At 41.0% G+C, this 15,194-nt stretch overlaps 1 protein-coding gene across 3 annotated transcripts in view; it reads left to right on the top strand.

The window, feature by feature from the left end:
* The window catches only part of LOC309499746 (cystatin-A-like), a 196,200-nt gene that overhangs the window by 85,725 nt on the left and 95,281 nt on the right, over positions 1-15,194 (top strand). Inside the window, exons 1-4 of one of the 3 annotated variants that reach the window (XM_082171192.1) lie at positions 939-1,077; positions 13,704-13,799; positions 14,104-14,205; positions 14,655-14,906. The exons of 1 other annotated variant lie outside the window; for it this stretch is intronic. In XM_082171192.1, the coding sequence (XP_082027318.1) occupies positions 1,033-1,077; positions 13,704-13,799; positions 14,104-14,205; positions 14,655-14,774 (363 nt within the window). In that variant the 5' untranslated portion in view covers positions 939-1,032 and the 3' untranslated portion in view covers positions 14,775-14,906. Of the gene's footprint in view, positions 1-938; positions 1,078-13,703; positions 13,800-14,103; positions 14,206-14,654; positions 14,907-15,194 lie in introns of those variants that run through there. One more of the 3 variants, XM_082171191.1, reaches the window with a different exon arrangement.

Consider the following 15,194-nt stretch of genomic DNA (forward strand, 5'->3'; position numbering starts at 1 on the left):
CATTCAGAAATAACAATTATGTCACCCTCATGTTGTTTCAACGTTGTGTGACTCATTCTTCTGTGGAACATCTTTTTTTTTAAAGTGTCAATACGTTTTTTGTACATAAAAAATGTAAATTAAGTTTTTTGTACATTCTGTCAAGGGGCACCATTTTTTGTTCTACTGGTTCCAAATGGTCTTCAGAACATCTTCTGTGTTCCACAGAAGAAAGGAAGTCGTACTGGTTTTGAACAGGTGAATAAATGATGACAGAGTTTTCCTTTTTGGGTGAACTCTACCTTTAATCTACAGTATTAGTACTTGGAGAGTGATTCCCAAACAGGGAAATATGGAAAAGATTTTAATGTTGCTTTATTAAAGCTTAAAAAAAACTTTTAAAAAACTTGAGCACTACTGATGGGACTGTGGAGGCTGGGAAACATCGGCTATATACAAAATAACCAAGAAATTAGAAATGACACAGAATACACCAGACTAGCGTAGATACATTTTATTAGGCCACAGATACATTTGTTGTTGTTTATTTCAGGCATTGTTGTAGTTGACAGACTACAGTACTGTAATAACCTGTAATAACAACTAATCAAACTATTCAAATTAAATTTGCAGCCTAACAAATGAAAAAAAGCTAAAAACATAAAATAGTAAAAATCTGTATTATTCTAAACTGGCATATGTTATTCACTCGTTGTTTGCTCTGTTGTGTCTTCATTTATCTGAATGCCTGTAATCAATCAGGTAAAACAGCTCAGACGATTAATTATATTACAAAACTGAATATTACATATTACATTTAAATAATCCATTAAACAAGTTACAATTTGAGGAGTGTGCACTAATATTTTTAGTTCCATTCGTAACAGTTTTTTCACAGGAACTGAATATTACACAACACCCCAAAGTGAAACTCCGCCTATTCATTCAGTCCCTTTGGCAGCATAAATAGTGGATCAGAATCAATCTGTGAGACAGACTGCATGATAATACAGTTTATTTCATCCAGGCTTTGATCACCAGCACACTGCAACAATGTCAAACCTTGAAGGATTTACCCCAGAGGAACCTGTCATTGAGGTAGGGGACAGAAAATCACTCATAAATGCAGTTTTTGTTAAAACACAGCATTGTAAAATGATTTATTTTGATGCTGTAAAATGTGTTGGGGAAATTATTTGTTAACTTGTAAACTCTGACAATCATTTTATATAATATATATATATATATACAAAATAGGAGAGAGCACACATCCTTGTGGTGTACCTGTAGAAATATTTACTATGTCCGATAAAACCCCATTAATCCTAACCCTCTGTTGCCTGTCTATTAAAAAATTCATGATCCATGAGACTAAACCATGATTAAAATTAAACTGATTGATTTTTTGCTCTAGATTCTGCTCAGGTGTCTTTGCTTGCTCGCCATTCCTCTCCACGGACGGGATACATGCAATATATTCCTCAGGTGAGCCTAATAAGCCCTGAGTCTCCTCCAGCACTGTTGACGTCAACGCCAGAGTTCTGCCACCGGCAGCTTTCACGCTTGGCTAGGTGCCTCCATGTGCATGGTTCCCCCTCTGGGCGACCCCCACATGTGTATTTCCACTGGAAGCCTCTCTGAGCATGTGTCTTTCCCTTGGCAAGCCACCTTGCCACCCCTGGGGTTGAAATATTCCACTTGTGGCTGGATATCCCAGAGATTCTCCATATACAGCCCCTCTGGGTCATATGTGTATTCTGTAAGTCCACCCCCTTCGGGTTGGCACTGATTGCATAGTTCCGCTGAGATATGCTTCCCAGTGTACCTTGGTATTCCTGTGTTAAGTAGGAGCCCTTCGTCCGTGCCAGTCTCACGACAGGGATCTCAGACTTACGCAGGGCACTGGAAGACAGACGAGAGGTGGCGTGATTAGACTGGGAACCCCCATTTCGTCGTCACTGACGTAACTCGCAGTGACCACGAAAGGGAACGTCTCGGTTACGTATGTAACCCTCGTTCCCTGAGTGGGAACGGAGACGTTACGTCTCCCTGCCACTTCCGCTGTACCGCTGGTAACGCCTGAGTTCAGTCTCGGCTCCTCAGCGTGCAAACATAACTGTGCTATGCCGGCGTACTTCCTTATATACCCACGAGGTAGGGCAGAGTTACGCATGCAAATCCCGCAGACCCAAGGCATTTCCAATGCCATTGGCTTGTTTTCTATATCTCGAAGAGGATGGGCTTTCTATGCGAAACCCCCATTTCGTTGTCACTGACGTAACGTCTCCATTCCCACTTAGGAAACGAGGGTTACATACGTAACCGAGGCGTTTTTTGTACTGTACAATATGAGTCAAGGGGCACCAATATTGGTTCAACTGGTTCCCTGTTCCACAGAAGAAAAGAAGTCGTACTGGTTTTGAACGGGTGAGTGAATGATGACAGAGAACGTCTCGGTTGTGTATGCAACCTTCGTTCCCTGAAGGAGGGAACGGAGACGTAGGCCTCGTTTACACTGCAGGTCTTGATGCCCAATTCTGATTTGTTGCCTATATCCGATTTTTTTGACCGTCCGTTTACACGTTCTTTCAATTCTGACCCATATCCGATTCATGTGTTTACACTTGCCATACTATCTGAAACATCACGCATGTTTAAAGGGTTAAATTATCTTGCACAGATGGACAAATGCAAAATATGATTGATGCTAGCTCTGCAATATATGCAAAGTTCGCCAAACATCACCATGATTATGAGGCGGAGGAGGACGAAAAGTGCTTTCTTAAATGCAAATGTTTTTTGAGTATTTAATTTGTGAAGGTAAAGCATGTACTCACTATACTCCTAATTACAAGAAGAAGAAAAAAACTGCTCTTAAAATGGGTGTGTGACAGGCTGTGGAATGGGGTTTGGTCGAGGAAAATTTTTCAGTCAAAAGATTTTTTTTTTTTTTTGCTTTAACTCCTATCGGCTGATAACGATCAGTGTCAGATCAATCGCACCCTTACTTTCAGCATTCTTGCCTTTTTGGCCTGCCTTTCTTTTTCAGCTGTCATGAGCAGCTGAAATGAATGTCTTATGATTGTGTTGCTGTGCTATTCTAAACAATTTGCTAAATTATGACCATAAATAAATTATTTATGATGTTATAGTGCTATTCAAATGTCATTTAGTTCAACTATTCAGCTTAACAGGGTCAGTACGTGTAACCCTAATCAAAATAATGAAATACCAAATTTCAAAATAAAATATTTTATTTATTTATTATTATTATTTTGCATTAAAGACTAAATCGAGTCTATCAAATAAAAATGAAATAAAATAAGGTTAGGTGAAGTGTCCTTTTAATTTAATCAGCAGTAATCATTGCAGCCTGTGCATATCTCAGGACTGGTGGGAGCGTATTGTGGCAGGCTTTAACGAGAAGCAGTGGGTCTGAAATTTTAGGATGAGCAAGCCCTCAACCTTTGATATGTTGTGTCAATGTTTGTCCACATTCCTCTCCTACGACAACACAAAGTTTCGGATGGTCCCTTCGCTGAAGTGTGTCGGGGTTTCTCTCGTAATTAAACTGCAAAGACGTTGCCTAATGCCTCAGAAAATCTGATCTGCCTGTTTACATTACAGTCGCATTGGCACGTATCCAATTTATATCTGATTTATTTCCACATATGAATGAGGCCTGAAACCGATCTCGAAATATCCGAATGCATGCTTTTTTTTCCTGTTTACACTGTCATATTTTTGATTTGAATATTTTATTTCGAGCTAAAGAAAAGAAAAACAGAAATATATATATACATAATAAAAGAGAGAAAAAAAAAGACAAAATAATTTACATTACAGCTCGAAAAGGAGTGGGAAGAAGACAAGCTTATTAACTCCCACCCCTGTTCATAAACCCAAATAACAATTGACAACAACACTGCATATTTCTTACCATTTTACAAAACAGCTATCAACCGAGTTGGTTACATATTAACAAATGCGACCCTGCATTATACCAGGTCAATATTTACAGTATCTCACACACTACAACCAGTGTATTATTCTGTCTCCCATACAGAATTCATTACCATGTTGGCATCACCGTTATTCATCATCACCATTACAACCCATATAGCATTACTCTGTATCAAAGTGTTTAAATGATACATAAAATACTCTACTTTTATTCATAAAAGGTACAGTAATCTCAGACCGATTGATGCTCATGATAACAAGAATAGTCTTAATGATATGTGTTAAAAGGGATTTGTGGCTTTTCCTTCTTTTCTGTGACTGGACCTGCTGCCAGAGGGGAGCAGCCCCCGAGCAACCAGACCATCATTTGTTAAGTGTCCTATACTATGCATTAAAAGAGACAAATTTTAGGAGTCTGCTGCCAGAAGAGGGTTTCCTCGAGCTGCCGGCCCCCACATGTCTGCCCTATACTACTAGTTATGTTGAATGCGGAGTACATAGATATGTGCATGTTTTACTTCTAAGAATTAAATTCCTTTATATTACCATCAGCATCAATAGCAATACCTCTGTCTGAATCGATTGAGTTTGATTCTAAGAATAATCCACAGATTGTTAGGTATTAATCCTAGACTTTTACATTTGAAGTTTAAAGTTAAAATAGTGATGATAACAACACAACAGCAATAGCAATAACAGTGGCAGTAACAACTGCAATAGTATAATAGTAACAACCACAATATACTTCATTATTAATTAGATCTGACCTTTAAAGTACACAGCACTTTGTAACACCCATTAGCAATCAAGTACCCATTTCCTCCTTCTGGTACTTTGACCATACCATTTTTTTATATCTTGATTTGAAATGATGAATATTTGGACATTGTTTATATTCTGCCCCCAATTTGTTCCAGAGTTTAACTCCACATACAGGCACACACATACTTTTCCTAGTGGAAGACACTGCTTGAACCTTAAAGTTATCACACCACCTCAGGTTATATCCCCCTTCTGTGCGTGCAAAAAGCATTTGTATCCTTGCAGGTAACACATTTTTGTTTGCTTTAAACAGAAGTTGGGCAGTAGAGAAATCAACTAAGTCATGCATTTTTAATAGTTTAGACTGCAGAAATAATATATTAGTGTGATCACAATATCCTACTTTATGTATAATTCTTACAGCCCGTTTTTGGAGTATAACAAGGGGGTGTAATGAGCTTTTATAGTTATTGCCCCAAACCTCTACACAGTAGTTTAGATATGGCAAAACTAATGAACTATATAACAAAAATAATGCATTATAATTTAAGAAAAACTTTGCTTTATTATTGATTGAGATACTTTTGGAAACTTTACCATGTATGTGTCTTATGTGTGGTTTCCAGCTTAATTTACTGTCAATGGTGACTCCTAAAAATGTAATTTCTAATACTGTATCTAAAACCACACCATCTATATTTACTGAGTCTGGTTTTCTCTTATTATTACCGAAAAACATTACTTTTGTTTTATTTAGGTTGAGGGACAATTTATTAATGTCCATCCATGTTTTTAATTTCCTTAGTTCACAGTTTATGTTAGTTACTAAAGTACTATAATTGTCATTGGAATAAAAGACGTTTGTGTCATCTGCGAAAATCACTAATTTTAATAATTTAGACACATTAAAAATGTCATTAATATATAAATTCAACAACTTTGGGCCTAAGACAGATCCCTGTGGGACCCCACAACCAATGTCCAAATAACCTGATGTAAACTCCCCCATCTTCACATACTGTTGTCTCCCAGTTAAATAGCTTTGAATCCAGCTCAAAGCCACTCCCCTTATGCCATATCTGTCTAATTTTTTTAATAATATAGAATGATTAAGTGTATCAAATGCTTTTTTCAAGTCAATAAATATTCCAGCTGCATGTTTCTTTCCCTCTAAGCTATTAGTAATCTCTTCTATTGCATCAATGATGGCCATTGTAGTTGACCTTGTTGCTCGAAACCCGTACTGACCTTCATTAATTAGTTTATGCTTATCTATGAAATTATCCATTCTACTGTTATAAAGTTTCTCTAAGATTTTGGAAAACTGGGGGAGCAGAGAGATAGGTCTATAGTTGGTGAAGATGTGTTTGTTCCCATTTTTATGTATAGGTATAACTTTTGCAATTTTCATTTTATTTGGAAATGTCCCTATTTGAAACGATAAATTGCATATGTAGGTTAATGGTTTCACAATACTATATATAATTTGTTTAACTAGTGTCATATCTATATCAAAACAGTCTGTAGACGATTTGTTCTTACACCCGTTAACGACATCTATTATTTCTGTTTCAGTTACTCCAGACAAAAACATCGTTTTTGAATTAATGTCTATCAATGACTCCATTTCGTTGTTACTACACTCCGGAATCTCTGCTGCCAGATCCGGTCCAACGTTTACAAAAAAACTATTAAAATTTTCCACAATATCATTCATATTATGATTGTCATTGATCCCATCAGTGAAATAGTTTGGATATGAATTATTTGTTGCATTACCCTTGATTATAGTGTTTAGTATTCCCCATACCCCTTTCATGTTGTTCTTGCTTTTATACAACAGATCGGCATAATATAGTTTCTTAGCCTTCCTTAATATATTGGTCAGTTTATTTTTATATGTTTTATATCTACTTTCAGAATCCTCGGTTCTTAGTCTAATGAATTGTCTATATAGAGTGTTTTTCTTCTTACAAGCATTTTGTAAACCCTTGGTTAGCCACGGACATTTTGTCGTTTTTCTGTTTTTACTGTATTGCTGAATTGGACAGTTTTTATTGTATACTACACTGAAAATTTCCATGAAAGTATCGTAAGCACTATCTACATCATTCTTGTTATATACCTCGTTCCAATCTTGTTTTGTTAAGTCCCTATAGAGTGAGTAAATTGAGTCCTCAGTTCTTGCTCGTTTATAAAAATATTTTTGAGGTGATTTTTGATCTAACTCATTATCATCATACACCGTGAATACGGGCAGATGATCCGTTATATCACAAACCATTAGACCGCTGGTATTTGTGAACTGCATATTATTAGTGAAAATGTTGTCAATGAGGGTAGCACTGTGCGTTGTTATTCTACTAGGTCTTGTGATAGTCGGGTATAAACTCATACTGTACATCCTATTAATATACTCATCAGTTGTCTTATGTTTATTTGGATTTATCAAATCGATGTTATAATCCCCACAGATAAATAATACCTTATTACTCAATTCTGAGAATGTTTTTTCCGTCCAATTTGTAAATATTTCCACGCATGAGCCTGGTGACCTGTATAAACAACTAACTATTATGTTTTTCTTTTTTTCATTAATAATTTCTATTGATAAGCATTCAAGCAAATTGTTTATTGATGCTGTCATGTTTTCCAATATTTTGAATTTAAATTTCTTGAGGACATATATAGCAACTCCTCCTCCCCCTTTATTAGTTCTGTTTACATAGTTTAATGTATAATTGTTAAACTCAAAAACAATGCCTCTATCCTCATTAAACCATGTTTCTGATAATGCAATGATACTAAATGGTCGCTCAAACTGTTTTAAGTATTCTTTGATTGCGTCAAAATTCGCGTACATGCTTCTACTATTGAAATGGATAATTGAGAATTTCCCTTCTGTTTTAACAGAGATGTTAAATTCATTCTCAGTGTAGTATTTGCAATTAATTGCGTTAGATGTTAAGAGGAGGTTATCTGGGTCTAACTGATCTTCCAAGTCCAGTGTATTATGTTCGGTGTACTCTGAAGTTTTCAGCTCTAAGAGCTCACAGTCCAAAATCCTTTGCTGTAATCCTAGGTCACTGCCATCAATAGCATATGAAGTATGATTGGACGTCATTGTATGAGTATATACAGTATATTACAGGACATGTGAAATTATGTATTTTTACATACCAAAATCCATACGTTTTCCCGGTGTTTAAACTTGATTTGGTGTACTGGTTCGCGGACGTACAATGAGTTTATCATATCGCAAGAAGGCTATGTCCCCCCGTTCCCTGGCAGCTCTCAGCTCCGGCATCAGCTCTTTTCGTTTCCTTTTAATGGAGTCCGTGTAGTCCTCGTTTATGTAGATTTTCGTTCCTTTGAGTTGTTTAGCGCGCTGCAGGATTGCTTCTCGATCCTTCCAACGCAGTAGTTTGGCGATGATAGGTCTCGGCCAGTCTCTCCCGCCAGGTTTCCCTACGCGGTGGGCTCTCTCCATTTCCACCGGGTGTTGTAGTTGTAGTTTCTCCCTCAGCAATTGTTTGATTTTTTCCTCTGCGTCAGCCCAGGTCTCCCCAGGCGACTCCAACACTCCCTCAAAGACCAGGTTTTTTCTGCGGCTCTGTCCCTCCAGATACTCCAGTTTATCCGTGATGATGTGCAGATTGTCACATACTTTATAGAAGTCGTTTTGTATTGTGTCCGTGCGCTCGGTGAGTTTCCTTTTCTCTTCTTTTATAGTGTCCACCTCACCTTGCGTGAACTGCAGGCTTGTTTTTAGCTCTTGAATGTCTTTTAACTGTGAATCCATGCGGGTGTTTGTTAGGGGTGGCACGGTTCACAAAACCCACGGTTCGGTTCGTATCACGGTTTTAGGGTCACGGTTTTCGGTTCTGTACGGTTCTTGTTGTTGTTTTTTCTTTTAATCTTTAACACTCCAAAAATTTACTTCAGCATTATGATATATAGCTGAATTATCTAATTATTAATTAATTTATTTCATAAATGGGGTGTGTTTGCAAAATGCAGCTTCTCATTTCCCGTGGGCTGTGTCGGACAGTTATTTGTCACCACTTTTTGCCAGGGTTGATATTATGTCCCAGCACGGATGTACCAATACAAATAAATAAAACATTTCCAGTTAACTAGCAAAGTATTCGTTTCGTTCGTTTGTTAAATAAGAAGCAATCTAGCGCTGAAATGTGTTTTTTTTAATCAAGTGATCAAAGTGCTCGTTGCCGTTGCGATCAGTGGCGCTGATACAGTGTTCTCGTGGCTCGCGCACACACCGCAGCGGCCGCACATTCTTCACTCAGACGCGCGCTTCAGTCCGTTGAGGAGACTCTAGGCTACTCTATTCGTTCCGATGAAATCACAAAACAAAATTCATACAAATCTGTCCCTGCTTGATATACAACCGCTGATAAACATAATCGGTTTTGATGAAAAAGAAAAATATATACGAGTGCAGATTAGAACTCAGAACCTTTGACACGCTTGGCAAGTTCTGCCACTGGACCATTAAAGTACATACCGGTACGTGGAACAGTCGATCTATGTAGCCTATTTATTCACGTGAAAAAAACAACATATAGCCTAGTGGAGTTGATCTCATTAAATGTCTAAGTAAACCCAGTGTAGGCTACTATTTAAATCGATTGCTGGACATTGTAATGTTATTCTACATTTGTCTGATTTATGATTTAGCATTGTATTAGCAGTAGCACGGGCACAAGGCTACATTGCGCATGCGTCGAACCGTGCGAACCGCGCGACGCACACACGCACCGAACCGAGACAAGCGAACCGAACGGTTCGGATGTTTTTTCATGTACCGTGCCACCCCTAGTGTTTGTTGATTCCATGATGAGTTTTATGAATCCTTTGAAGTTTTCCTGCTGTTGTTGAATTAATTCCCTGAACATGACCCTCTGCTGCTCCATGAGTTCCCTGACTCGACTGAGGCTTACATAGTCCTCTTCCGCCGCCGAATCTGCCTGTTGCTTCGCCTCTATTTTTGTCGGTTTTGGCATTTTGCTCCCTCTCAGCAGGCCTTCTTCCCTCTCCACCTCTTGCTGCTTCAAACACGCCCCATCAGAACAACTTTTAAAACATCCGTTGGATTATTTAGAAAATTCTGGATACTGGATTTTGTGCTTGTTAGCAGCTCTGTGATTCTAAAGCATATGATTTTCAGTATATTTCTTTTAACCCATAATATTTAATAAACATTGTTCTGATCAAAATACCTTCCATATATATATATAACACATCTGATCTGTATCACATATGAGCAAAAAATCGGAATTGGGTCACATTTCACTGACAGTGTAAACGAGGCCGTAGTCGACTGAATGGGATCACGCTAGGGAGCCTGTCATCTTCGAGTATTATTGAACGAGCCAATGTAATTGCCGTGCGTGATTCGCATCACACACTCCACCCCCGTGGCGCGGGTATAAATACGGAAGTGGATACACACACTAGTTGCTTTTCGCTGAGGAGCTGAGAGTAACTCGGAGTCAGCAGTGGTCTAGCTATAGTCTTCAGGCAACTGAGACGTTCCCTTTCAGTCGTTCACGTTCGACATAGTGACGTAGTCGACGTCGACTGAATGGGATCTATTATGGAAAGCGCCACTAGAGCTGCCACCTTCCAGTGCCTGGACAAAAGCCTCCTGACCCCCCGCAATTTTTAGGCAGAGAAGGGCAAGGCTTAGGCCAGGGAAGTCAACTGCTGTTCCACAGGACCATTGGAAAAGCGTACCATATCAATGGAAGGAAGGGACGCTGTGGAAATCACATCCTGCCCGAAGGGAGGTGACATGTGGAGAATACACATATGGACTGAGCGGATGACCAGCAGTACAACATATGGAATGTCATATGGACTGTCATGACTCCGGCCTATAACAGCGGGGAGGATCAACCGACAGTGACGGCAGAGCGGACTCTGCTGAGGGCTCGCCACGGGCTTGCCGCAGGGAGCAGTACCGTGGAAGAATACACATATGAGATCACCGTAGGGATCACAACATATGGACCCAGCCTAACACAGGTGCCACCAGTGCATATGAGGGATAGGCCTGGCTTCGGACGTTCCGCCACATCCGTTGCCGAAGGGTATGGAGGAACTCACAGGGTTCGTTTAAAGAGGGAACTCTACTGGAGCAAGAATTGCACACGTATCCAGTCCATAGGAGGGGAATGGCGCAGCAAACCGACACTTCGAACCATGCTTACAGTGAAACTGGCTTCATGTGAAGGGAGCCCACGGGAAACAACGGTTCGACACACAGGCTAGTTTGTGTATTGCGAACGTGTATTGGTGTCGCCCAGCCCCCAACTCTATTTAACATCTGTTCAGCGAGGCACTCTGTGTCAACGCCTAGGAGGGAGCAATACCCTCGCTTAGGAGGAGTTCACTGCCCAGGTGGGCACGTGCATCTTGGGAAACTTTCTCACCAAGATGAAGGCAATCACATGTAGTGGGCCAACCTCTGCTTGGAAACAGCCTTCCCTTCTGCTGGTTTCCGTAACAGACAGAGCTGGTCTAAGGTGTAGGCTTTGCATTCTGATCATGTATAACCGCACTGGAGCGGACGGACAGAGAAAAAGCCAGGGCTGGGTCTGCCTCCTCCGGGGCAGCGCTTGCAGGCTCACCACCTGGTCCCGTAGGAGAGGTAGGAATCTTGGGCACATATCCAGGCCGGGGTCTCAGGTGTCATGAGTTAGCCGGCCCAAACTCCAGGCACGATTCGTTGACCGAAAATGCGGGAAGGTTCCTACCCTCTAGATAGAGACCAAACAAGCAGGATAACTGTTTCTTTAAAAACAGAATTTGTCGCTGCAGTGCAGTAGCACCAGAGATAAGTCCCAAGAGGGTAAAAAGGGGACGCAAGGCAGTTATTCAGTCTCCTTGCTCTGTATCCACTGCATCATGATGTGGGTCAATACAGAAGCCACAACAATTTGAGGTGGAGGAGACAGCCTACACTCCAACCGTTAGCAGAAAGGAAGCACTGAAGTGATCGAACACCTTCGGGATCTCCTCACGGAGAGAAGACTCAATTCAACGAATTGGTTCCACTTCTAAAGGGGAGAGAGCCTCTTTTTGAGAGGGTGCTCTCACAGAAGTGATGGTCTCTACGGCATAAAAATTATTGCGGTAGTAATTTTTGAAAATGCATCTCTGTGTTTAGCAAGTGAACGGAGGCTTTTGAAAAAAGGCCCGTTTCAGTTGACACAGATCCAAGATGGTCGTAACCCACCACACTTAGGGTACAATGAAGTACGGGCTCATGGAAGCCAGACTTCATATCGGCTGGAGGGAACAGCTAGTTCGCGTCCTTCGCCAGTAGGACTATGACGTACACACACAGGACAGGAGCACTGCTCAACACCTAGGTGTGATGAATCTCACTAATTTTTAGGAGCATCTCTGCTCAACACCTAGGTATGATGAATATCACTGAGCCTGGCCAGAAGCCGAGCAAAATGAATCGCAAGCAGATTATGAAGGTACCGTTTGGGGCCAGGCTGGACCGGTTGGAAGCATTTTAGGCTTCCATGAAACCGGGCCAGGGGCCAGGGAACCACAGACATATCTGAGGTGGGGTAGCGAGGTGGAGGACAGGGACCCAGCTTGAGAGGCCCAAAGGTGGGGTCTGAGTGTGCAGTGCAACACTACCTGTCTCCACGAGATGGCCAGGGATGCGTGAGAAGGCGGATGACCGGGTCCTCGAACCGCACCCAGCTGCCGTGCTGGCGAACAAGAGGGGGTTGAGGGGTGCAAGGCTTTACAGGGTCACACACCGCCAGACTTGCCCTCTTGGAACCCAGGAACAGAAGAATTTGCTCTTTCTTTGAATTGTGGGTACTGCTTGCTCCGCCTTTTTTGTGGGAGCCAGCAGTGGAACAGACAGAGACACAAACAAAGACTCCACCCGGCCCTCATCCGGGGGGAGGGAGTGGATGACCAACTCCAAAAGCACCCTCCTCCATCCCTGAGCAGCACCCACCTCCATCCCTGAGCGGCCCGCTCAGGAATGCTTTAGCTGTCGCTTGCCACCTGTCTTGGCAGCGCCTAGAGCAGGCTGGGTGTCCCTACTGCCGCCGGCTCTACGCTGAGGCCTGGCTGTAGGCTGCTGCGGAGGCCCAGCAGGGAAACACCCTCGGCAACGAGCAGGTGGAGGAACTGCCACCGGTGGCGGGGTAGAGGCATCAGTGGGCCAGTTCTCTGCCGCATCGCCGACCAGCCAAACCTGGGAAATTGGGGAGACCAGGAACTGAATCTTATCCGCATCCGCCATAACAACCATGCTGAGCCAACGATGGCGCTCCTGGACCACTATCGTGGACATTGCCAGACCGATCACGCACGCCATAACACTCGTGCCCCGGAGGGTGAGGTCGGATGCAGTGCGGAGCTCACCTATCAGCACACGGTCTGGGCTACCCTCGTGCATGTCCATGAGTTCCCTGGCCTGATAGACCTGTAGCAGCGCCATGGCACGCAAGAGGAGACGGCTTTCCCACAGGCCTTGTAAGCTCTGCCCATCAGAACGGGCGAGAACAGGCTTTAGGGGTGAGAAGAGGGGCCCAGTCCAAAAAGCAGCAGCCGCCGGACACCGGTGCACCTGTGTCGCGCCAGACCGCTCAATTGGAGGGACAGCCTCACAACCCTTCACCACTCCTCCGTCAAGGGTAGTGAGGGGGGAAAAGCTTATTCAGGCAGTTTCTGGCAGAGAAAGGGTTAACCCTAACAATTTATTATATTACAAAACTGAATATTACATATTACATTTAAATAATCCATTAAACAAGTTACAATTTGAGGAGTGTGCACTAATATTTTCCGTTCCATTTTTCACAGGAACAGTGTGAACAGTTACACAACACCCCAAAGTGAAACTCTGCCTATTCATTCAGTCCCTTTGGCAGCATAAATTGTGGAACAGAATCAATCTGTGAGACAGACTGCATGATAATACAGTTTATTTCATCCAGGCTTTGATCACCAGCACGACTACAGCAACATCAGAAACTGGAGGATGGACCACAGAGGCGCCTGTCACTGATCATATGAAGAAGATCTGCCTTGAGGTAGGAGACAGAAAATCACTCATATATTAAAATCAAGTTTTTGTTTGCGCAAAAACGTAATAAAATAACATTTTACTGCCTAGTAAAATGATCTATTTTGGTGCTGTAAAATGTGTTGGGGGAAATTATTTGAAATTTTTCATTTTTAAAAGAACTGTTTTACTTTTAACTCAAAATCACACAAAAAATCACATGAGTTTTCTGATATCTGATTGATAGACGTAACTAGGCCTAGAGACTAATAAACTTTTTTTTAATAATAATAATATAGATTAATATATAAAATGTGTGTTTGTTTATTCAGATGAAGCCAGACATAGAGAAGGCGGTTGGAACCAATTTTCCTGTTTACATTCCAATAAGCTTTAGGCTTCAGGTTGAGAAGGGAACAAACTATGTGGTCAAGGTAAATGAGTGTTTTTTGTTGTACATGGATTATGAGCTTGATGTTTTCATAACTGAAACTCTTCCAAGGCACAATTTCTATGTTTCTAATTTTAACAAGCCAACTTTGGCAGTGTGTCCTAAACGGATGTGAAGTGTCCAGTAATTTTTTCTTCCTCTCTGATAAGTTAAAATGCATCAAGTCACTGTATAAAGTTTCTCTGCATTTGTTGCCTATAAGAGAAAACTCTTCTCAACTTTTTGCAGTGTTGCTGGACACTCAAATCTAGACGGCTACGGCCACTGTTTGTCAGAATTTGAGGCAATTTGCTTGCTGTCATGGAAAATGAATGTGTTTTGGCCGCTATCAATGTGAACAGAGTTTTATACCCGTCTCTACATGGAAGAGATCACTTATAAATCCATGTGGATTTCTCTCTCTCTCTCTCTCTCTCTCTCTCTCTCTCTCAGGTGTATTTTGGAAAAGATATGTGCGTTCATGCAATGATATTTCAAGATATTCAAAGGAAACTGACTGTGCTCGAAGCCCGGTACCCTAAAGCCCTCAGTGACCCTCTGGTCCCCTTCTGAACACTTCTAACTGCATGCAGAAAATAGTCTGTCTGATATAAAAACAGACACAAAATGAGCTGCCATACTGTATAGAGGAACTACTGAAAACTGTTTAATTCCTCAATATTAAACTCAATATTCAAACCCTCAGTGCCTGTGTCAGTGTGTTTATGTGAAAACGTGAACAACACCAAATTTACTTCACTTTACTAAAAATGTTTTATGCTGAAATAACATTTTTAAAAATCCTCATCCCAAATCTTTAAAAACAAGATGTAAAATAAAAGAATGTAAAATGACAAATTTTTCAAATTGTTAGATTTAATTGACTGTCTGAATGACTTTTTTAAAAGGAAAAATTATTTTTGTATGTAAAGCGTGAATGATTTTTTATTTATTTTAAGACTGCACCGACTGTCTAAATGAATGTAATTTTAA

The sequence above is a fragment of the Leuciscus leuciscus genome (genome assembly GCF_965113295.1).
Source record: "Leuciscus leuciscus genome assembly, chromosome: 5".
NCBI lineage: Eukaryota > Metazoa > Chordata > Actinopteri > Cypriniformes > Leuciscidae > Leuciscus > Leuciscus leuciscus.